This window comes from Teleopsis dalmanni, chromosome X (assembly GCF_002237135.1).
Source record: "Teleopsis dalmanni isolate 2A chromosome X, ASM223713v2, whole genome shotgun sequence".
Lineage (NCBI taxonomy): Eukaryota > Metazoa > Arthropoda > Insecta > Diptera > Diopsidae > Teleopsis > Teleopsis dalmanni.
This window is the reverse complement of record NC_051848.1, coordinates 35,603,163-35,629,587: the sequence shown is the minus strand read 5'-3', so window position 1 is coordinate 35,629,587 and position 26,425 is coordinate 35,603,163. Positions and strand designations below refer to the sequence as shown.

At 28.5% G+C, this 26,425-nt stretch overlaps 1 protein-coding gene across 2 annotated transcripts in view; it reads right to left on the bottom strand.

The window, feature by feature from the left end:
- Positions 1 to 26,425, bottom strand: part of LOC119687783 (kinesin-like protein CG14535) — a 118,945-nt gene that overhangs the window by 5,419 nt on the left and 87,101 nt on the right. For both annotated transcript variants that reach the window (XM_038102270.1, XM_038102271.1), the window contains 6 exons: positions 7,393 to 7,564; positions 3,851 to 4,060; positions 3,571 to 3,664; positions 3,160 to 3,363; positions 537 to 731; positions 140 to 360 (listed from right to left, as the gene is read on the bottom strand). In XM_038102270.1, coding sequence (XP_037958198.1) covers positions 140 to 360; positions 537 to 731; positions 3,160 to 3,363; positions 3,571 to 3,664; positions 3,851 to 4,060; positions 7,393 to 7,564 — 1,096 coding nt within the window. The remainder of the gene's footprint in view (positions 1 to 139; positions 361 to 536; positions 732 to 3,159; positions 3,364 to 3,570; positions 3,665 to 3,850; positions 4,061 to 7,392; positions 7,565 to 26,425) is intronic.

Sequence of the window (26,425 nt, the reverse complement as noted above, 5' to 3'; positions counted from 1 at the left end):
TTTAATATACAAAAGGCTTATTGTGTCTCCATTTCAGACACTAAATGAATACTTGGACATGATTGCTACCATGTAGTCGCCTTTTTGTTTTGGGTGCATAATGCTCAATCACACACATTTATGCATTATGGGAGCTTACCTGTAGGTGTGTGACATGTGCCATTATGGCGACGTGGCATGTCAATGGTGCCAGGCAGTCTTTCAGCAAAGGTGTCAAAGGATGGTCTTTGTTCGGTGGATGTCGCTGGCCACTTAATATGGCAAGTAGTATATTACCAATACCAGATAATGGAAGACCACCACTACGGTTGGCACAACCACCCAAATCAATGAGATGTAAACGACTACGTCCACCAGCCACTGTTGTACGTGTTTGTATTTATGTTCAGGTTGACAGTTAAATGTGAAAGGGAAATAATAAAAAAAGAAAAAAATATATGTAATAAATTTGCGAAGTATGTTTTAGCAATTATTTACGCTTTTCAGCAATTAAATGTCAAGCGCTGTTGACACTTGAGGCTAGGGTCGATACTTACCACCACCTTTGCGCGATAAACTGTACTGGTAGACATGCAAAGTGAATATCATAGCCGGTTCCAGCCCACCTTGCGGTCGACCGGCAAGCGCAGCGTCTAAAAACAGTGCAGCACGTTCAGCTGTTGGAGCGCGCAATTCCGTTGGACCACCAAGAAAGTCGTCACGCAAATAAACCCCCGGGGAGTCATCAGATTCTATTTATTTTGTGGTAAAGAGAAAAACAAAAATAAGTAAACTAAAAGGAAAACATTTAATATGAAAAAAATATGTTAAGTGTTGTGGGCATACATGTAAAGACGGAAGTTCAATGATGTGGCATTAGGGGTAGTTGGGTTTATAAAAATATTTGGTGCGTTACTTCGACAAATATGTAAATGCCAGCCAAAAGTGGCACAGTTGTCTTGAGACTACATTATGTTAGTTGGGTTAAGAGCAGCAATTCAAAAGTGCCGTACTCAGTATACAGTGTTTATGAGGAGTCCTCAAATATATGCAGGCTATTCTTTCAGAAAACTCATACAAACAAATTCCCTTCAACTTTTAACTTCTTAGTTCAGGGTTAAAGTTATATGGCAAACTTTAATCTAACGATTGCAAGTTAAGCAAATATTTTTACATATGCCTTCCAGCCGACAAAAATAATCATATGACTGAGTGAGGCCAAAGTCATTGAAAAGTTTTTACTGAGAGAAAGCACTGCAACAATAACACAGTAGTAGTCTGTGGGTTAAGTGTCTCACAAGGATGCATACCACAAATATTATTTATGTATATTATTTACGGCAAAGAAATAGAAGGTTGTCAGCAGGCTCAAGGAAATACTGCGTTTTAATTGCTGTTCTTACAAGCACTTTGTGGAGGTAAACACATTCTGGTGAAGTAAACGTTGTATGCACTGTGAATGCGCAACAAATGTGCTCTGACATTTCATTTAAAATGCACACAGAGTTGAAGTTATTAGAGTTTTGCAAACAAAACTGAACATATTTAATAACCTGGCAGTTCACATTTATAGAGTACATGAGGAATAAGCAAGATATTTAGTATCAGAAACATTATAAGCGAACCTGAAGCGACGGTAAAATAATATAATTTTGTACACTAGGAACTACCAATTAAAACTCAGACAGTTTGTAAGAGTATGTAAATTGAAACTTATTATGACACACAATTTAAATTCTCAACATCAAAAGAAATACTATACAGAGATATACTATTATCCCAAAAAGAGATTAGTATGTCTTGTCACCACTAATCGTGCCAGAAAGCCACATTCGTAGTGGTTGCGGTTACGACTCACGGGAAGCATGTTTGGTATTTGTTTATCATTCATTCGAGTGGATTTGCGTATTCACCACTGGGTGCTGAAACCCAAAGATCAGCAGAGGTATTGTTAGGCCTCGCTCCTTACCAAGGAGGAAGTTATGTGTAAAACATATAATTTCATTAGAACCGGAGAAAATTCATTAAAATTTTCAATGGGCCGTTAATCGGCGATTTAGCTTGATACATGTATTTATAGAGTACTGTAAACTTAAACCTTCATGACTGGTACCCACGATAAACAACATTGTTACAGTAACCCCAAAAACAGAACATAGGATTCAAAATAATATATATGCAGCAGTAACCTACTTTCAAAGAGACCAAAGAAAGAATTGAGCTAAAATTTAAGATTTCTAAATACTACTTACGATATATATAGAATTTTACTATATAAAAAAAAATAACTAAAAATAGTGGAGTGTATTGCATAATCTAACTTGATAGTTAATAAACGAATAATTATCAGATGATTTCGAAATAAACTCGAGAATAAGACAAGCAGATTGCTTGGAAACCCTTTATATTTTTTAAATTTCTCAAACTAATATCTCTATAAAAATAGAGAGCCCTATAAAAATAGATTTTTATAGTTGTGAGTGTTCTGCTATCGCATGATGCAATCGTTGTGAAAGAAATTAAGCGAGTCTCATTGACCAAACACCGTACTCATGCTATACTGACATGACCCTGTATGATTATTTTCTATTTCCAAAGTCAAAATAACCAGTTTAAAGACCAAGATAAGCATAGTTTGCGAAAATCGTAAAACAAACTTCGGCAAAGGAGTCAAAAGTCATATCTCTATGGCTACGAAAAATGAGCAGAGGAATGGATCTATTGGTGGTATAGTGCTATTACACTCAATGTGCTAAGTAGACACAAATGTCAATATATAAATAAATTTTGTTTGATTACAGTTTTTTGTACTTTTATTTAACAATTCCGGTTAATTTTTTTATGAAAATGTACAATACGTTACATAGAAACTTCTTGTACTTTTCTTTTATTTCATGGTCAATAAATCAAGTTCTTATGCTTTCTTTCTTAAATCGAAAGATTGAGTTATATTCTAAATAAACAATTTTCCACATTTTTATAGACTTTGTGTGATTCCATTGGTTTGTTTTTTTTTTGTATTATTACAAAATTAATGTATTGTCTTGAAGTTACTTCATCAAGAGTTCCTAATTAAATATGGACCGACACATTTATTATGCAGATGTACTATGCACATATACAGCATTATAAAGTACATATAAATATATTAGTAAGCCTTTCTATTATCTGTCTACTTACCAGTTGCGTGTGCTGCCAACAAATCCTTTGAACTGGAGTCCGGCTTTGTGGCACTAACACCCAAAGCACTAACGCGCACTGAAAATCTTGCGCCACTTTTCTGTCTGCGCTCGTTTATGCCCTTGTACAGCCAGGAGATAGCACATGGTATGGCTCCTAGTTCACTGTGTGGATTAACAGCACCCAGCATAGTTTTCGATTGTCCTGTAAGAGAAATACAAGGTATGAGGAGAAATGAAAAAGAAGAAAGTATATGATAAGCATGCACAGATTAAGACAAGCGCGAAATTTATTGCAATTCTCTATACCAGGAAATACCGAACAATTGGCGAGATTGTGCAATAATAGTGTATGCATTTGGAGGTGAAGAATATTTTAAGACAATTTAACAAAAACAACAAAAAAACTCACCGGAACTTGGATAACCAATTGTAAGCAGACAACCATCGGAACCTTCCAAAACGGCGGGTATGACTTCAGACAATGCAGACGCACAAACATCAGACTGCGGAGCATTAAAAATGTGCATTGAGACATGGAAGATATGGAAGAAAAAATAAGTTTGATTTAGTATTTCCGTGAAATTTAGACAAATTTTTTTTATTATTTATTTCTCTTCTTAAACTTCATTTATTTATTAAATTAATTCATTTTAAATTTTAAATTTTGCATTTATTATATCCCAACCCACCTGTTGATCTTCCGCTGTGAAAAGACTATCGAAAGCGAACATTTTGGGCGCCGCCACCATTGGACCACGCTCCTGTGATGAGGATGCAGCGACTGAGCTCGCTGTTACCGGATCTGTCAGCGTAACTTGACGTTTCTTTTTATCGACTGACATGAAATGTGGATTCTCGGCATCGGTATGAGTGTCCGAGACACGCAACATTACCTTAACCTGCAGAAATTAAATGCTTTTTATTATATGAAAAGCGTTATAAAACGAAAGCATATGATACGATACCAAAAATTGAGTGCAGTGCAATTGGTATGCAAAAATTTTTATTTATGGCATTTTTTTTTTAACATTTTTTAACACGTCTTTAACCCTAGACTTGCAAAGGACTCAAGAGCTTATTGGAGTGGTTGGGGTATTAAATTGAATGAAATTGGTTCTTTGTTGTGTGCTACTTGTGTAATTTTGATTTATTTGTGTCGCATGCAACACATTTTGTACGAAATCGTGTCGTTGATAGCGATCTTAATTGCTACGTATTGCAATATAAATTAGATTTATGCAGCTAAATTATGGGGCGGTAATGGGGCGGTAGTTGGCTATTCTGATTCCAAGAAGTACTTTAGCACAACTAAAACAATATGACAGCAACGCTGTTGACAGCTTTGTTGTACTTTTTGGTGCCTGCTTTGTGAGTATGCAGACGTCATTAAACAACATGCTAATGCGATACTTATCTCTGCCTGAAAATTTAAATTCATGCAACATTTAAACTCCATTTAAATTTAAAAGCTTTCCTTCATGATAATAAAAATGAAAATTTATTCATTAAACACCCTACATACAAATATTTATTTGTAACTACATAAGGTAATACATCAAAAGCTGGATTAGCTCAACTAATCCTGGTTTCGAACACCTTATCTACACCTTATTTCAGTATATAGTTGTACCATTCTTTATATCGATTAGAAACTCATTTTAATTACAATCAGTTTGTTCAGGATTATATTCTACCATGAAAAAACGATCTAACCATTATAGAAGAACATACAAGCTAGACTCTAAATTGTTTCGTTAGTTTAAAGCGCCGAACGATATGACATATGTATTCCAAATATCTTAAAGAAATAATCGAAAGAGGAAGATGCGGTGATATTATGCACAGACTAATACAATTTACTAGTCTCGATATACACCTAAATATAGATATCGATATAGATATAGATATAGATATAGATATAGATATAGATATAGATATAGATATAGATATAGATATAGATATAGATATAGATCTAGATATAGATATAGATATAGATATAGATATAGATATAGATATAGATATAGATATAGATATAGATATAGATATAGATATAGATATAGATATAAATATAGATATAGATATAGATATAGATATAGATATAGATATAGATATAGATATAGATATAGATATAGATATAGATATAGATATAGATATAGAAATAGATATTCTAGATATTTCAAATAAAGAATCAAAAGATAAAAATGTATTGATATTATATACAGACTAATAAAATCTGTTAATCTAGATAATATTCCTAGACATACGTTTAAATATAAATCTAAATATAAATTACTATACATATATTTAAAATTTTATACAAAGCATCAAAAAAAGATGTTGTGACATTATATACAGACTAATATAATTTACTCGGAAAATATTTAATTAGATTAGTTTAAATTATACAGGCGATATTAGTGATCCGGAGAATATTTAAAAAAACAAACTAAATAATAAATATTATCAAAAATTTAGGACCTTAAATTTGTTACAATACTTGCAACAATTTCCGCCCTATAATAACTCTTTAATATATCTTTTGTATCATATGAGGCACTGAAAAAGTCTTAGTTTTTTTGAACTATAGGTTTTTCAAGTACTTCTTTGAATTACATACCATTTAATTGAATATTTAATAGCAAGATAACGCTAGGCCTAGTAGATTTGTGTAGCAAAAATCACTTCAGCACAAATAATACCCGATGTGATACCATAGATAAAACACCGTCTGTACGCTAGACCTGAAAAATCAACTTAAAGATAGTAGTCGGTGTTTCTCTAAGATATATATTAGTACTTTGGTGCAAAATATTTACTGGAATTTAAAGATAAGATGATAAACTATTTGTATATTATCACGGATACTGATTTTTCAAGCCCGCATAATAAATTATATCTAGTTTGTATGTGATTTGTAAGAGTTATACTTAATTATCATATCACAAAGGTTAGTAACTTAAACCTATACACGAGTACACGAGTACTACATTATTTTCTTACGTTTAAAGTTCATGTCACAAATACAGGTAATATCGACCTAATATACCATATAATTTAAGAATATATAAATACCTTACTTTAATTACGAATCTCAAAGAAGGAAGGTGATTACTTATTTTTAATTACAATTAGCATTAAGCTTATGATAATTAACACTTTGAAACAGATTCTCTGTATATTTTTTTGCATTTGTATATCTGTTTTTATTATCTGAAGTCCGTTGTCAGAAATTTTTGATAGTTTTGACATAAGTTACTTTACTTATTGATAATTCAATAAGCGATCCTCATCATAATTTAAAGTACATTTAATAAATATAAAAAATTTAAAAAAACGAGTATTTAAGAAAATCTTTCTTCAGCTTCTGATTGTTAAAAGGAAATGGATGCCTATTATCATTATAATCTAATCTATATTTAATAGTATCTTTAGGTACAAGCTATCCAGTTTTCGGTGTTGATTTTTATTTTATTATTATTTATTATTTATTAGGGTCCTTAACTCCACTGAATCCACGAAATTACAAATAGTCTAAATTTTAATATATACCTCTTTTTCAGGTTCTGATTTTTAAACGAAAATGGATATGTTCACTATAACTTTAAAATTTAAGTATAATGCTGTGATTTGTTTTTTCGATAACTGCAAATTTGAAAGAATATAAACACATTCATATACATAATACTTCTTTTTGGTATTTTTTTTTGTTTCAATAAAATAGATTTCAGTTCTAAACAATTCTTTTGTACTAAATCCAGTAATGCAACTGAAAAATTTTTTTTAATTCTTCTATTAATTCTTTTATCTTGATCAGATCATTGAAGGGATCATTGCGTTGATTATATAAAAAATTATTAAAAAATTATTTGTTGGAATGATTAATTAACCACGGATTTCCGTGTTTTATCCCCTAGTAACTTCAGTTCACATGACTTCAGTTGCCCACAGTCTATGCAAATATTATATATACATATATATGATTTGTGAAATATATCTCACCAAGTTTATTCGCACATATAAATATCTCATTGAAAAGTATTATGTATTTAAAATATATAATGAAATATATAATCATATATGCACAGACCATTTAATGCAAGTATTATTGCTTTATAGATTATTCAATCCTCCATTTTGTTTTTGCTTCCTTTTTCATATATCGTCGACATCTCAGAGTCGGCTATGACCGACAGTTCTTTTTTCAATTATTTTTTCAAAAATTCTGACTTACCTTGCCGATACCATAATTTTCCTTATTTGCTAATCGTCTGGCCAAACCGGGAGGCATGGGTGGAGGCGCGCGCTGTAGCGCACCACAGAAACCACCATTGCGTGCTGATGTATTTGGCATTTCAGAGGTACGCGCTTTTGTGGAACCACTTTGTGCGAGTTTTTGTGCAGCTCTAAAAGAAAATGAAAATATAAAATGAAAATATATATTTTAAGTTTACTTTAAATGTTTAATTTTGGTTTAAGCATTTTTGATTTAGAAAGATATATAAATACGTATAAATTATTACAAGTATAGCATGTTGTAGATTAAAATAAACTATATCTTGTAAACTGTATTTTGAAATCATTTGGTATTCAAAGAGATACCATTCGACTGGAATGAGTTATTATTAGTAAAGCCACCTAAAAAGTGTAACCTTGCCGATTATAACAACTGGAAAGGGATTTCATTACTTTCCATAGTAAGCACAATATATGTACCAACACCAACGATTTAATGCATGCGTTAAATTTGTATGCCTAGATGGATCGGAAAACTGGCTTGCCAACTCCAAAACCGAGAGAAGACAACAATCATTTAACAATCGATGCATGGACAACATATTAGGCATATGCTGCCCTGAAACGATTTCAAATGTAGAGTTATGATATAACGATATAAGAGGATAGAAATATGATTGGCTTGGCCACAAACTTCGTAAGCCTTATAAAGATCTCGCGCATTCTGTAATTAGTTGGAATTCCGCAGGGGACTAGGCGCAGAGGCAGACAAGCAATGGGCAAATTGTTTAACAAGTTGAGGAAAATTTTTGTAGATTCCAGAACTATGCAGATAGATAGGAGAATACATGTAAAATAGATTCAAGTATGTAAAGTAATATCATATTATGATCTGTACGGAATTTTTTAATTGCAACAGATACCAGATATGCCAGAATTGCCTAAAGATATTATATGATATTACATAGATATATATTTTTTTTAATACATGTAATACAAACCTATGTATATAGTGTAATCATATGCATTTATTTGTAATCGTGTTGTCTTGAAAAAATTTTTATATATAAAGTAGAAAATAATTTACAAAAAATAAATTTTTATCCAGTTGATATTATTGCCTATGAGAATCGAAGTGCTTTTTTATATGAAATAAAATCTGCACAAAATGCTTAGCTTTTTCAGAAAATGAGAAATTTAATTTATATTTTAGAGCAGTAAAGTCAAGAATTCGCATTCCAAATCCGTAAAGCGAGTTTACCTAGCAGAAAAATGCCACATCTTTGGATTTCTCTATTAGGCCTAAAAATTAAAACGAAGAAAATCAAATAATTTTAATGACGGCACTAAAATTCTCATTAGGTAAATGGTTTAATGTTGTAAAATTTGTTGTCACAATTTATGACAGCGCTCACGGGCAGGCCTATTTCCAAATCTCTGCTAAGGTTGAAGCTTCTCGAAAAGGGGCGGTTGATGGCATTATTGCCTTTCTAGCTTCTGAATAATTTTTTAATAGAATTTTGCTTAAATGCCTAAACGTTGGAAAAATGCATATTTGCGTTTTACGAGGTGATAAAATTTGAGTGATTTTTGGTTTTCATCTGTCGTTTCCGGAATATTTGACGAACTGTTCCGTTTCATAGGTCGTAAATAATTTTATGTGAATTATTTCTGTAAGTAATGAGATTTCAGCGCAGTTATAGCATCGTAAATTAAACAAAAAGTCACGAACAAACAGAACCGATGAAGTTAATATAAAAATGTCGCCTTCTAAACATTGGAACATAAAGAACTTTACTTTTTGGTGTAAAAAACTTTTGAAATTTTAGATAAAATGAATTTAATATAAGCATGAATATAATTTTTACAATTTGTCACAAATTCAAGAAACTGATGGTTTCATGGTATATAAAGTTGGTTTAAAAACGAAGTATTTAATAAGTAGAAAAAAAAAACAAAAAGTAACAACTGAACAGGTTCTTCACAAATGCTGAGACAATCACACGATTCAATAGACATTTCACTATGGAACTCTACGACCAAAAGAACCTACTGGATATCCCAAACGTAGATGTCCAAAATTTAATATAATTCTGTGAGCCTCTTGTCTGATATTAGAAACTTTCTCAGCAGAAGATATTTTAGCCTTCAAATAAAATACTGAGTATGCATATAGATAGAAGAAGATATATTATACGGTTTCAGGTTAACAGAGTAGCACAATATTAAGATAATAATATTATGAGCAGATACATAGTTCAATAGGGCTATGCAGACAGATAGGAGAAGATATATGAAATGGATTCAGGTTCGTAGATAAATATCGTATTATGATCTGTGTAGATTTTTTAACTGCAACAGTTGCCAACTGAATAGAAAGTAACTACGCTGTAGGATAACCAGAAGCACTTTATAGTATTTATATAAATGTATATATGATTGACCGAATATTATATGTTATATATTCCGTATGGTGTAGTGTAAACTCTTTCTGTTCCGTAAACTAAAATTAACTTTTTTGAGATGATGTTTTGATCAATTGAGGCTTTCAAGTAAAATTCGTCAAAAAACTTAAAAGCTGAAACTCATTTACCCAACACAAAGTGTATAGAGGTTTGGCTCAAGCACTGGAATTATCTTTAATACCAGGGAATGTGTGGCAAGACAGACAGGCGCATCAAGGTTCAACGTTTGCAGTTCTTGAAAATTAATTTCATATATATCATAGCATCTATTCCCCTACATAAAGATATACAATGAAAATTTTAACTTTTATAACTGTAATTTGGCAATTCTACAAAGACTCCTAAGGTTTACAATACAATTTTCTACCTTCAACAACCTATTGTTGAAATCAATTTTGTCTAAGAATTCAAATTGTTCTATATCTTAACTGCTATCTCATTTAATAATTAACGGTACCATCGTTATTGGTATTTATTCTCAGAGACATAGTGTTCGTAATTTACTTTGTGGTAATATAATTTTTACCTCTCTTGATATAACTGCTAAGTAAAATTTATTTGAAAGAATTGAGAACCAAGTTTACTTAAAGCTATTTTAAATTTATGCTGCAATTATCAGATATTACCTACATGTGCTTTTACTTTTATCGTTTGATATATAGCTAGACCTAGACAACTGGAGTTATTGACATTGTAGCTGCTTGAGCTCGCTTGTTGGAAGTTTGATAAGTTTAACTTAACGTATGTCAATAAACGTCGCAAAATATAAGTTATTTTTTCAAGTTTTTCCAGTGTACCAAACTTTGATAGTTCAACAACAAATAAACGTTTTAATAGTTTATATTAAAATCAGTTCTTAATCACATGATTAAATGTAATTTGCCTTAAAATCTATAAAAGTGTCATTTAGTAAAGCCAATGAGAATTAGAATATAGAATTGTATTTCATTAGCATTAATATATATATATACCATATATGCAGTTCGTTTTACTTTAATATAATCGGTCTAGTTTATACTTTACATCAAAAAATATTTCATAAAACCTGTTCCAGAAGCAAACATAGGTATGCGTGAATCTTTGTGAACCACTAAGAATTTAGTGGATATCTCAAATATAGATCTTTAAAAAATAGTGCTAAGCTGTGAGCTTCTATTCTTGCCTGATATAAAAACACATTTATTTCCATTTTCGTTTATTGTTATAAGGTCCTCAAAGGAGACATCTTGGACCTCTTTCGAAAGACCGAGTACTAAAGATTGGTTTTAAATGTACAATTTCCATAATAGTGTTAAAAAAATGGTGTCTTTGTGCTTCAGAAAGCTTCTTCGACATTCGAACTACTATTCCACGTATTTAATAGAAAATTTAGAACTTAAATTAAAGGAATTGCTATCTGTATTGGTATCTGACTATTCACCATTTATTGCTTTGTCGTTTCAACAAAGTTTCTCTGGAGACAAAATATAAAATCTGTTTAATGGCAGAAAAGATTATAACTAGTTTCATTTTTTGTGACTTTGTAGTTTTGATAGAATCTAAACGAGAATACAAGGTTGCGAGCTAACATTATCATCTGGTATTTGGAAATACTTAACGGAAAGATTTATGACATTTCTACGCAAAGCTCAGTGTGCTTTCTGTTTGGGAAGTGTTAGTTTTTACTACAAAAAATCTGTCATCGTTGCAGTGTTTCATTTCACTGGGAAATCAAAGCTTTATTAATTCCTTTTTGTATTCGTACAAAGCTGACTTAGTAAGTGTAACTTACTAAGTAAATTTCATTTACCATACAAAGCGCTTTTGTGATTTTCAACTTACTTAAAAATAAAACAAGAAAAAGTAGATTAAAAATTTCCCACAAGGGAAATGGTAAAAATTTGAAATATTTGATTTAATAAAATCTTTATTTTTATTGCATATTACTTAAATGTGTAATAGATTTATAAAATATATATATATATGTAAATGATTTAATATATCAACTATATATTTCATGTTTTATGTGATATATAATTGAGTGAAATTTTTCAAACAGAAGCTCTCTTAAAACTTTCAAAGAACTTTCTGACACATAAAAGCTCTTTCACATGCAATAAGTAATTTATGTAAATGGAAACGACAAAGTCTTAAGTTACTTAAGTAGATTACTAAGTAAGCAGTGGAAAAATGGTATAAGAAAAATATTGATTTTCTGCAAATTCTGAACTTAAATAATGAAAAATGCTGTAAATATTTATGAAGTTTTTTTTTTGACTTATTTTCATTTTAATTCTAATATTTTTTTAATATTAATATTGATGATAATTAAAATTTTGTAAGTTCGTGAACGTGTGTATGCAGTTAATATTACATATTGCAATTTCTTTTATGGAAATATTATGTGTACTATTTTTCTGGATTTTTTTATTAATCGTTGTAATTTTTTTCAGTGTATGTGCTGTAATGTAATTCAATATCTTTTTTATAATAGCAAGACAATGCCTTCATTCTTGAAAGTTTTTTTAAACCAAAATGAAAATTCATTGAGCTGAACATATTCTAGGTAAAAAGTGAAGTACCACTCGTCTATTTGTGGGATAGACAGAGAGAGAGATAGGTAGAGAGAGTCTATATAAATAATAAGTGTCGCTGCTTGTCTTACCCTTTTATATTATTACCATAAATGTTTTCTTCCACAAAATTTATTATTTTTTTTTTGTTAATGTTATTGAAATTTGTCAAACGAATTATGGCATTTTGTCTGTTGTTCCTGTTCCTGTTGACATTATCGTCGTCGTCCTTGCCGGTTGCTTCCACTAGCCATTGTTGATTTTTATTGTTTTGTTTTGAAAGTTAATGTCAGTGGTTTTTAATATTGTTTTAAAGCTAGCATTTCCTAGGTTTTCTCCTTCTGGGACTTGGAGATATGTCCATTGTGATATTTCGCTTTTCGCTTGAACAAATTTTAAATTTTTTATGACTTTAATGTTTTGCTATTTTGAAAGGAAAAATTCTCATGAAAACATAATGCAATTGTGGAAGTGTTATTATTATTTTTCCGCTTTACTTTACAGTTCTTTTTTATGGGAATGACTTTTTTTCAACAGTTCTCCTGTCATGGTAAATATTTTTAACATTACTGAATGTTTAAGTTTTTGCTAATGAAAATTGGCTTATCATAGTCTGATGCACATTTTTAGACTTTTATTTAAAATGAAAACAAAAAAATAATAATATAAAATAAAATAAAATTCGTGATTTAGACACCTTGTCAAATGCTTGAGAAGGGCACTAAAGTGACACTAAATTTGGAATTTAAGATCTAACGAGCTGTTTTTTTTTTTTGATTTTATTAATTATTAGAGCGGTGAGCAGAAGCAGAAGTGAATTATAACAAAATAAATTTTTATTTATTTTTTTAATTAATTAAATTTTTGGCTAAATTAAAATTTTGTTGTTACAATTAACTACTGTTCGAAACCTCTCTATTAAATACAATAGTTCAAATTAACTAAAATGGGCGCTACCGTCATAACGGACGATAAAATATTTATAACGTTTAATATTAATAAATAATGTTTATAATAATAAAATAATTTATAATAATCCTAACATGATTTTTGTAGATAATCTGTTTTTTTTTTTTGGTTCACCAACTACTTATTATCTTGTAAGTATTTTAAGAGTATTTTATACAGAATGTTTATTCCAATTTGCAGTAATAAATAAATAAATTAATATCAATCGAAAAAAAACCAGTAAGTAACTGGATTGAAATGTCGATTGCACAAGAGTAAGTAAGAGTCTTGTCAATAAGATTTTTATCTCAAAATGTTCGTAAGACAAAAAGGCATTTATTTACAAGCAAAGAAATATTTTTTAATTAAATTTAAAAAATTTAAAAAATTAAACCCTCAGTTTTTCTTGCCTTTCCAACACTTTGTTCAACACACCAACTCCATTCCTTTCTCTATTTTCATCAGTAGACACTATAATTGGAAGCCTATGCACCTTTTATAACATATTTACATCATCTAAATCTGGCTATTCACTACGATCTACAAGAAATGTCCTGACTATTCTAATTTGTATAAATTTGATTTTATTTAGCAACGTATATTACTTCGAGTAATATAATCATATCAGCGATTTTATAATATTTCGACGGCCCTCTTCTGCCCAGCATATAACTGTGTCATATGTCACCAATTATCTATCATTGGTGGTCTCTTCAATAATTTATTAGCGGAACACCCTACCAAGCATATAGCTGTTTAGGGTGTGGCCGAGTATCTTTTATTGGTGGTATCTGGAATTATTTATTAGGAACATCATACCAAGCATATAGTTGTTTAAGATACTGCCAAGTATTTTTTATTGGCGGTTTCTTTAATTGGACCACACCACCCAACATTTATGTATTTCAGATACTACCAAATATCTTTCAACGGTGGTCTTTGGAAGTATATATATGTTTTATTGTCCGTAAATAATTTAAGACTACATATGCTGTCATTAAATTCTTTCTAAAGTTAAAGGCGTATTTAAGTTTTAGACGACTGAGCCAACATCAACTTTTATTGACTTTGAGTTAATTAAACCAAAAATGTATTAGAAAATTAATTATGAACCAACATACTCTCAAAACTCAAACAAATATTAAACAGGTATCAGGCACCGAATTAGAAAATATTTAATGGATTACAAATTAATATCTGACTAATGCTTTTTCATTGAAAAATTTCCTTCGTTCTTCGTAATAAGAAAAAATTTTGATTTATTAATTGGTAAAACCTTCATGAAAAACTGAAAACTCTACGGAAATTAGAATTTGTGTTTTTTTTTTTTAACTTCAAATTCATTTTCAAATGAATGCCTTCAATGCCTGTTAAACTCATCGGTGGGGTCGTTAAACCTTATGCCGCCTAAAGTGCCAAAATGAAAGGTCATCAGTCCATTCTAGAAGCAGCCAAAATATAACGTATGAGCTGTAAAAATATGGCTAAAAATAAGAAAGTAAGTAATAAAGATACTGAAAAAAAAACGTTACACTTTGCATAAGTACATGCAAAACCGGGTTAAAGGCCTACTTTAACAGTCTATTTTCCAGTTGAAACAGAAAAAAAATTCATTTCAATAAAACGAGCTGTAAAAAGCCGCGGGCAGGATTTAACTAACTGCATATGCACGATGTTGAGTGTCTGCATATGAGCCTTGCGACTTGTTAGTAATGCAAGTGGGAATATCGACAGCACCAGCTCTAGCACCAGTACCGGCACCAGCAACAGCACAACGGCAGCTCCGAATAAAAAGGCTAATGGTGCAAAGTTGTCTATAAGCAATGGAAAAGGATTTTTCTTTCGTACATGAAAAAGTTGTAAAAAAATAAAATAATAGGAAGTAAACAAATAATAAATAAGCCACAAAGAAAACTCCAAACAAATTTAATGCACATGAATGGTGAAGTTTTCCAACATTTGCTCGGGCAACATTGACAAAATTTTTTTGGGTCTCTGGTTCATTAAAGGACGAAGTCTTTATAAGCAATGCTGTGTGTTTTCTTATAATATATGGTTATTATTTAATATTTTTTTTCTGCAATTAACATTAAAAACCTTTTCCGTTGGTTTAAATATTTTTAAAATATTAACACTCAAAAGATTTCATATATTATACCGTAAATATGGCAACATGTCATTAAGTACCGTTTGGTCCTTAATCATCTTTACTGGTTTACTGCTTTAATTGTACACTCGTATCTATGTACAATGACAATGTTGGCACTTTTTCATCATAAGTATACATAAATTTATTTGAGTAATTTTTTGTTGCTTACTTTTTATATCACATTTGGGATTCCCCCAGCACAAGATACTTTGCTGTCTGTGTTGGGGTTTTCTTTGCCAATGTTTCATTTTGTATGACAGGATATGTGTACAGGATATATGTCTATGTCTCTGTCTACGTATATATATATAGGTTTATATATTTTTATGAACGTGTAGTTTCAGTGTGTATTATCGTCCTGTAAATTAATGAAATAATATCCTGCCTAATCCCATTATTATGTTCGTAATTGCATTTAGGGATTTTTTGTTTCATTTGCTTTTCATTTGGATTTTGTAAATACATTGGAGAATAAATATAGACTGCTAGGAATTGCTATTCAGACAATATTTTATATATACTTTGAAAAAGCAGACTTAAGGTAGACGGTAAATATATATTTTGATACATTTTTGGAAAAATTTTTTGCTTAAAAAGCAATTCAGACAATTCAGTACAAGGAAAATCAACACTAAATGGATATTCCACAAATTACTATGAAAACTCACAAAGGAAGTTTATTCCTACTTTATTTTGCTATTATATCTGAAAAGAATTTTTAATCTACAAAGAAGAGTATTAAGATTATAAGTGTTCGAGAAGTTTATTATTCTTCTTAAATGATAATACTTAAAATAACGTTTATAATGAATCGCACCAATTTCAAATTTTTAATCTTTAAATAATTCTCAGTTATTTTCCCAAACCATTTATAAATATTTTGTTTATTTTAATCATTTTCAAATGAATTTTAAAACATTAAATCTTTTTAAATTTTTTTTCAAACTATTTTTGAATTTCTAAATCATTTAAATACATCTATTTAAGAGCTTAAAGACGAATATGTCAGTATAAAAATATGATTTAGAAATTGAAGACATTATATTTGGAAATCAAGTCCTCATTATGGGCACAATTAGAAAATTTTCGTCATTTTACTACCAAATTCTTTTTAAGAAACATTAAGATATAAAAAAACAAAAAACAGAACTTTCAACTTTACCGAAGAACAATCTAACCACTGTCAAAAAAGTAGTTGTTTAAAAACCTAGTTATTCTAGGGGCCAAAGTTGAGTATTCATAAAGAAAATACTTAATTGTTTTTTTTTCCCAGTATGAAAAATGACGGCTACAGTGACTGTTATAAGAAATGTGCAGTTTCTCTGCACTGATTTCTATACAATAGTTCTCAGAGAGAGCTGCAGTAAGCCTTGCAGTATTTACGCGGTGCCTTTAAATGAGTTCCCAGGATCTGATCTTCTTATATGAAACCCTTTCATTTATTATGGAAATAAAGAAGAGGTAAGTACTTCACTTTATAATCTTCAGGAGAACATTAACCAGTTTTCATAGGTGAATATCTAAGAAACCACCAAGGTAGTCCAAAACGTCTGTTTTTACAAAAAAAAACGTACGTAATGTGAAAACCGAAAACATGAATTTGTAAGCCATACATTCCGAAAATCTTCAAATGAGATCACTCAAATAACACTACAATACGATCTGTAATGGATCTCAAAAGAAGTGGTTACTCTAGAACAATATTGAAAGAAATAAACGAAAAACTGTCAATAGTCAGAAACATTGTTAGAAGTGTTGGAGAACTACGTTATGTTTATTGCATTGAAGATAGAAGAGATTACTCTTCGAAAATCTATAGTCGATGCAGAGATGAGCATGAATCGAGGTTTATATGAATTTTTTTGTTTTAATCATGAGATATAATATCATATTAGAATATATGAGTTGGCATTTTAAAATTTTGCAAAAAATTTTTCTAAAATTAAAAAGAAATTTTCTTGAAACTTAATATAGATTTTATTAAATTTGATAATAATTTTATTAAAATTTAATATACATTTTATTAAAATTTAATAAATATTCTATTCAAATTTAATATATATCTTATTCAAATTGAATATAAATTTTATTCAAATTTAATATACATTTTATTAAAATTTAATATAAATTTTATTCAAATTTAATATATATTCTATTCAAATTTAATATATATCTTATTCAAATTTAATATAAATTCTATTCAAATTTAATATAAATTTTATTCAAATTTATTATATATTTTACACAAATTTAATATAAATTTTATTGAAATTTAATATAAATTTTATTAAAATTTATTATATATCTTATTCAAATTTAATATATATCTTATTCAAATTTAAAATAAATTCTATTAAAATTTAATATAAATTTTATTCAAATTTAATATAAATTTTATTCAAATTTAATATAAATTTTATTCAAATTTAATATATATTTAATTAAAATTTAATATATATCTTATTCAAATTGAATATAAATTCTATTAAAATTTAATATAAACTTTATTCAAATTCAGTACATATTTTGTTCAAATTTAATATAAATTTTAATGAATAACTAATAAAAATTTTATTAAAATTTAATATAAATGTTTATCACTTTTTAATACATATTTTATTAATATTTGAAAAAGTTTTATTAAAATTTAAAAATTTGTTATTAATATATATATATATATATACTAATATATATAATTTTTTTTTAACTTTGAAACAGATTTTATTAATATAAACAAAATTGTATTACAATTCAAAATTTTTTTTTTTGAAATGTCAAATTTTAATTAAATTAAATAGTAATTTATTTACATTTAATATAAATTTTATTAATGTTTAAACAAATTTTATTCAAATTTAAAAATTTGTTATTAATATTAGATATTTTTTTAGATTTTGAAACAAATTTAAGTAATTTAGTAATTTAATTTAGTAATTTATTTAAATTGAATATAAATTTTATTAATGTTTAAACAAATTTTATTCAAATTTAAAAATTTGTTATTAATATTAGATATTTTTTTAGATTTTGAAACAAATTTTACTAATATTAAAATAAAAATTTGGTAAAAATTCAATAATTTTTTTTTTGAATTTAATTTAAGTTTTATTACCATTGAATATAGTAATTTTATTAAAATTTAATTTGAAATTTAATAAAAAATTTAATAAAATTTAATAAAAATTTTAATAAAATTCTCTCTTAGGGGATGTTGTTACTGCAAATATAAGCTTCTTCCTTACTATAGCCGTCAAGTCCTGCAAAGTTTTCCTTTATTTAAAGTTGCAAAAATCTGAGCTTCTGTAGATGTCTTATCCTTAATGTTTAGTTTGTTCAACCTTTTTTTTTTATTTAATCTATACAATAACCAATTTGATTTCCCCCATTTCCCCCCGTTACTGGCACACAACTAAATTGCCGTCAGACGAGTAACACGTTTGTTTTTTACGAGTTTTTCTATTATTTCGTACGTTTTATAAAATCTTTAGTAATTCTTTTTACCTTCTTGTTGAATATCGTCCGAAGGACTTTTTTCCGAAGGATTTTTCAACGTTTGCCTTCAATAGAAAAGGAAAAAATGATGGGAAAGTTCCTTTCTAAAATCAGCGTCAACAACAAGAATAAAAACGATTATGTCCATTTATATGCTTTATTGGTTTCACAAAAGAAAAAAAATGAAAAAATAAAAAAATAAAAAAATAAAAAACTTTTTCGTTTACATAATATATTTCACTTTTTTTCTGCCAAATTTTAATATATATATATATATATATATATATATATGTATAGTATGTATAAAAAAGGGTCAACTTTTAAGCATATGCGTAAAAGGACTGGAATATATTTGAAGCGGAAAATTAGTTCACATCCTTTTCTTATATTGCTGCATAATGCCAATGCCATAAGCACAATCCTGAGTATGTAAAAGTGTTTACTTAAAGGATTTTTTGTCATTTATGTTTTTTTTCCTTTTTTTGCTTAAAGTAATAGAATCCAAAAAAACTTTTCTTTCATAAGTCTGTTCTCAAAAGCACTGGCTTATGTATTTAAATGAATGTAATTTAAGGATACTTTAAATTAGATTTAAGCTGTCTGCTAAGAAAGTAGGAATATAATTCATGGCTCGACTTTATTCCTTCCCATGTTTAACTGTATTTATGTTTTTTTCAACCCATAGTTAAGAGTTACATTTCTTATGGAAGGATACTTTTTTTTTCGAAGTGTTCTAAGACCATTGAAAGTGGTAACAAGTTATTTAAAATTTATTTAATTTGTTAATTGGTTTTTTTTGCATTCACCTTCAAAAAATATATATTTTATTTTAAATAAAAAATAGAAAATATTTATGTATTTTCTTTCTAAAGAAAAAATCCTTTGATATCACAAATTAATTACCAATTTGGGAAATAAAATATTAATTACTTTAACTACACTATATACATTCACCACAAATCACCAGAATTTAATTATTCGTTCACGCCATGTACATATCTTTATAATTATATTTTTCTTTATTAATAAATTTTTATAAAATAAATCAATATATTCACAAAATATTGGTCTCGTCCGACCGACTAGTGGAGTAACATTAGCATGACTTTCTCAGCATTGCGTTCCTACATTAGGTTCTATACATAAGAAAAAACAAATCATGCAATATATAATGCCTCTACGAACAGAATAGTATTGAAATTTAACAATTGAAAATAAAATTATAATTAATTAATTAATTCAATTATTCTACAGCTGGTTTATGATTTCGTTCTAATATAAACACAGCAAGTAAAATTGTTAATAAAAAACTTTCATAGTAATAGTAACAAAACTCCAGAAAAATATGCGAACGTAAAAAGCTGGCTCTGAGCTTCAAATTTGGCAGGGCACTAGTTCGATTTCTGTTACTTGCAGTCTTAAAAAGTTATTTACGAATAATTAAATATAAAAAATAATTCAAAGACCACTGATGATGGGTATTTGCCAATACTCGAAAGAACTGTATGGTTAGCCAAAAATTTAATTAATTGAAATAATATAAAATGAATTTTTGTTGTTGTAGTTCACTACTGTTCTAAAAAATCTTTTTATAAATCATTATCTTAATGAAGTAATGAATAATTTATTGATTGATATACGTTGACATAATATTCAAAATGGTTTGCAAGCTGGGAAGATAACATCTTTTCGACGGAGGAGACGTACACAGTATCTGCGACTTTCGCTCCCGTACTTCTTATAAAAAAATATGTCAGCAACAAAACCGAACACAAAGAATTTCTGAATTATTATTAATATTTGAATTTTAGAAGCATTCGTTTCGAAATATTTAATTTTTAAAATCTAAATACCTGAATTTTAAATTAAATTTAAATTAGAATAATAATTCTTCAACCAAGTTAAGGATATGTTTTAACTTTAATTATCAGTTCTGCTGTCTCGATAATTTGTTAACTCGGTAACGTCGTATGTGTTAAAAATAAGTGTATATAAAATTTTATCACTTTACCGAATTACCAAGTACGTTTGTATACCTCTTCGAAATAGTTTGAAAAAGCTGTTTGTAGTTATTAGCCCCGGAGCTACTGAAATCTTTTGTAAAAATGCTTTCATGTTTATTTTTTTTTCTTTTTTTTTGATTTATTAACATGAAAAGCGATGGAAAGTATCTTCATCAAATGCCTCAAACATGTTCAAATGAATTTACAATTTTATAAATGTCAATCCCAAATCAATTCGCTGCTTTTATACTTAACAATCGAAACCATATTCATTCCGAATCCACCATTTGCTGGAAGGGAAGATGGAAAAATCCTCCCAAAAATGAAGCAATGTAAACAAAAAGCGATTTCTTATACGAAATCCTACTAGACCTGAGACAACTTTTTTGCATGAATGCGTACCGCCGCACTTTAGTAAAATTAAAATCGAAAAGCAAAAAAAAATTTTAAGTGAAATTCGATACAATTGAAAAGCCTACAAAGGCAGTTGAAAGCATTGGGTAAACGAAGCATTGGGAAATTTCAAGAAAAGCAAAACCATGTAGTCCAATGTTGAAAAAAAAAAATTGAAAATAAAACAAAAATGATTGACAGACAAAAAAAGCCGGCAAAAGTACCCAATCATCTCTGCTGGCAGAAGACATGCCAGCCAAGTAAAGTCAAGGAAAAATCTCAACTTGGAAAAAAAAATCGAGAAAAATTTAAAAAAAAATTGAAGTAGAATTGAAGAAAAAAAAAACTTGGCAAAATAACAAAAAATCAAAGTTAATTGAAGTTTAATTCCATTTTGTTGTTTTGGCAAACAGAAATTATTTTTTATTTCATCTGCAGTGAAAAATGTAAAATCATTTTTTCCATGAAAATTTCATATCATTGATAAGTGACGTGTCAGTTTTTCCAAACTGACACGTCGACCAACGAGCGGAAAAACCAACGTGGAAGTTAAAAATGAAAGTCGGAAAATTGTTTTAGTTGTGAAAAAGGTCAGCGGCAGAAGTGAACTACGGAACGGAAGTGAAAATTTTTTTCAAATTTTTAAATAAAACACAAAGTGAAAGTGCAATTCCGGCGCCAGTTATCCAGTTTTCCATGGTATGGGAGTTGGAAAATTACTTAAATGAATAAAAATGAATTACTCAACTTAATTTGTCTCATTGCTCCTTCACTGCGACTGAACCCGATGATGCGCTAATGGTTTGGGTCGCAGAAGCCATGCTGTAGTCAGTTAATGAGTTGGAATTATAATTAATTTCAGTGTAAATAAATGAGAAATGGGTGTGAAGTAGGACTATATTAATGATGCTTTAGAAAGTATGAGTGTATCTGTAATGAAGCACATGCAAGAGCAGCTCAAGGGTTCATACTCTGAAACGCTTTAATTTGGAGTGATGATATTTAATATTAATATTAAAAAAAATAGGTATGTTATGCATAATGTCAAAGTCTAAATATACATATCTTATAATATATATATAAAAAAAATGGAAGAGAGTGACTGACTATTCAATGTTTAGAACATACACTGATTGGGTGCTCGAATCAACAGCTTTTGAATGACAATTATTCGCAACAGATTTTCAACTGCGATGAAGCTCATGTTTCGCTATAGTACACAAGACAACAAACAAAACCGTCATATTTATAGAAGTATAGAAGTATAGTATATAGAAGTCTTTCTGATTGCTTTTTTTTTTGTTTTGGAAATGACGATAGTATAACAAAACCTTTAATTCGAAATGCTGAAAGCATATGATTACCAGTTTGTGATTTGGGTTGATAATGAAAATATGGATGTGATATATATATATGGTCTTAACAAGTTATTACTGCAAGCCTCAGCATAGTTTCAGTTCTATCTTCGTTCTATCTTCGTTAATCACAAGTTTGCTTAACCCTATATTTAAAGGATATATGGACCTAATAACGCACCAGCGGTTGAGATATACTTTGCTAATGGCGTTTTCAAAAGGTGAATCCAGATTCAATCTAAATTTTATATTGATGCAAATTTAAGAATAATCTAAACTTGTTGTAGTTTTAGTAAACATTTTATTTATTTATAAACACATACATATATCGAACCAAATCATAGCTTTTTTGTTAAATCATATAACATAGTAGTTAGTTTCAAAGTAATCTTGCGTGCTACTCTATCAAAATATCTAAAGCGGTTTGAAGTGATCTGAAATATTAAACATTTTGCTTGTGATATACCAATTTCAAACTTAAAAATGCACTAAAACTGAATCTCGATTAAAAAAATGGTTCCAAACTTACCCATCGAAAACGTCAAAAGCATTTTCATATTACCTCAAGTTTACTTGGAATTAAAAATATGATAGTTGTATACTTAATAAAACGTAAATATCAAAGTATATTAAAATATATATGAATTCTGACAAGTTTTGACAATCGACTGTCACATTAAGGAAGGATTTCCCTGTATACAAGCATATATAAAAAAAAATTAAAACAAATAATTATTTAATTAGTAACTCCTGTGATAAATCATTCCTCATTATTCTAACCAATACATTTAATTTTTATATTAAATTCAAAGACAATTGCGTACAACACAATATTTCTCTTTTATACCTACCTCAGGTATAAAAGTGAGTTTTTAGTGTTTTAACCAAGCACTTAACTAACAACAAAGGGTACAAAGCCAAATTAATGAAGCTTAAGTATAGCATGCTTGCGCTATAATCACATCACTTTAAATTTTTGATTTTTAAAAAAAATTTAATTATTAATCGAAATCAGAAATAATGCATAAACATTTTTATAATATATTTTATAAAATCTTATTCAACAGATAAGATATATCATACGCTTGTCCTTGATTTGTCTAAAATTTTTAAATAATTTTAAAAAACTTTTAAAAATAATGTAATCCTAAGAATTTAAACCGAAATCTCTCTTAGAGATGCCACGCCGAGATATCAGTCTTGTAGTAGGTTTACTAACAGGTTATTGTATTCTAGGTAATTATGCTAGGAGACTGAATCTCCCTTTCAACCATTTTTGCCGCAGTTGTGGTGACGATGACGAAAGTGCCTCCCACCTGCCCGGCAAATGTGCGGTGCTGCCTTAAATTTTTGGGGGCCTTTTTTTTTGAGGATCTTGGCGAACTTCAAGACCTCCTGCTAAATAGCATTATAAGCTCTGCCAAAGGTTCTAGATGGTTTTAGCTCTTGGGTTTTCAGTAATACGGTAGCACAATGAGACTATGGATCTAAATGGATCCCCCTGGGATCGCCGGTATGACCTAACCTAACCTAAGAATTTAGGTTTATAGTTAAAATTTAATGATAAATCCAAATTAGTTATAAAAATTAATATTTGTGTAAAATATTTTATAAAATTTCATTTAATGCAGATTTTACGCATATGTTTTATGGGAGATAAACTAATGTTTAAATATTTTTTTTAAAATAATATCATCACCAAAGTTTTGGTTTTAAGTAAAATTTAATATATAATTGAAATAAAAAATTAATAAATAATAATAATAAATAATATTTTTTAAGTGAAATTTAATTTACTAACACCGCGTTATCAAATCTCAGAATGGTTACAGGTTCCTCGGGAAGGTATGCAGATCTGAGGTCAATTATTGCTTAGTCTGATGAAGTGATAAACAATAATCCAGTCAAGGCGCAAAGAGGGGTTTTGAAGAAACCTCGCAGTTAATAGAGAGTAAAAGTGCTCAGGTGCACTGACTCAACTAGCCTCAACATAATAATGTTATTAATGAATAAAAAATAATATTTATAAAAATTTAACTAATAAGTTGATTTTTAATGTCCGTTTTGATGAAAAAATATAAATTCTTAATGTAAACTATTGTTTTTAAGAGAGAGATCTTATAAAAATAATATATAAATAAGAGTATAATAATATATATTTTTTATGGCAGTAAAATAAATAACATAAATTTATAAATTTATTTTACTTCGTAAGCAAAAGAATAATAAAATAATAAAAAAAATTTTTGTATATGAATAATAAACAAAATATTTATTTTGCTATTTTACATTAGCACTTAGCTAATAATAAATTTATGTCTGTCTATAATTTTTAATTAAAAAAATTTTAAAAATGTGAACTTGTAACTATTCTAATTTAAAACTAAATTTAATTGTTTAAATAAACTATAAAATATCTTTTATAATTGATTATTATCTTTAAAATGCAAAAACTTTAAGTCTCTATTATTTACAGACCCTGAAATATGATCAATTAAAAAATTGTTCTTAAATTGTTCTTAAATGAAACAACTCAATGACCTATGGGTCCATATTTCATAAGGAAGAAAATTTAAATATTTATAAATTATTATTAATATTCATTATTTTCAAAATAAATTGTCTTAACAATTATCTTTGAGAAATCCAAAAACTTTAAGTCTCTATTATTCACAGTGTCTAAAATGTGATGATTAAAAAATTAATCTAAAATTCTCAATAACCTATGGGTTCACATCTCTTAAGTAAGAATATTGAAATATTTATAAATTGTTTAAAAAATTATATTTATCTTTATCTTTAATCTCTATTATTTACACAGTCTCAAATATAAATCAATAAAAATTAATTTAAAATTGAAGGAACGATGAGCTTCGTTCAGCATCTCTTAGGAAAAATTTTCTCGATATATGGCTTTTTCTACTCTATGAGAGGATCTGATACATAATGAAAATTTCAGCAAAATGGCGGTGATGAAGTGGGGCCTTATCAAAATCAACTCTGTTCTAAAAAGAATGATACAGGTTCTAAGAGTTGCTTCCGACGTATTAGCTAACGGTGGTTGTTGAAGAAACTTTTCGTCCGAACAAGAGGTGTTTTTAGGGTGGTTAAAATCCCTCATTGACTAGACTTTCGAGCTTTTCGCGACTGTGGGAGTCACAATAGTATTCAAGCATGAGAAATGCATATCTTTAAACTTCACTTTTGTTGAGTCAAATCCTGCTCTAAAATTAGTAGCACTTTCGATTATTGCAAATCTCTAATCATTTTGGAACTATTTAAACTATTAAATAATTCAGCTTATAATATAAGTGAAAATCACTGAAAAAAAATAAATAATTTTTTTTTACAAATTAAAAAAAAAATGAATAAATAAATACAGTGAAATTTTCCAAACATTGAAAGAATTTTCATTAATTTTAAATTTGTCTATTACCGAGCACCGCAAATGTATCGCTCCCATCCAATCTATGGTATGCTCTTCCATTTTCATTATTCATCATTTTCGGTTTTTCTGGTAACAAATTTTTGGTGCTTTAAATGAAAAAAATGAATAAATGAAAACGAAAAAAAAGTAAGGAAAAACAAAAGAAGTAGCAAACCCAACGAATGAAACCCTTTCAGTTCCATTGTTTTCCTTGCTGTTTTTCCTGGCATTTTCAACTTTTAATGGA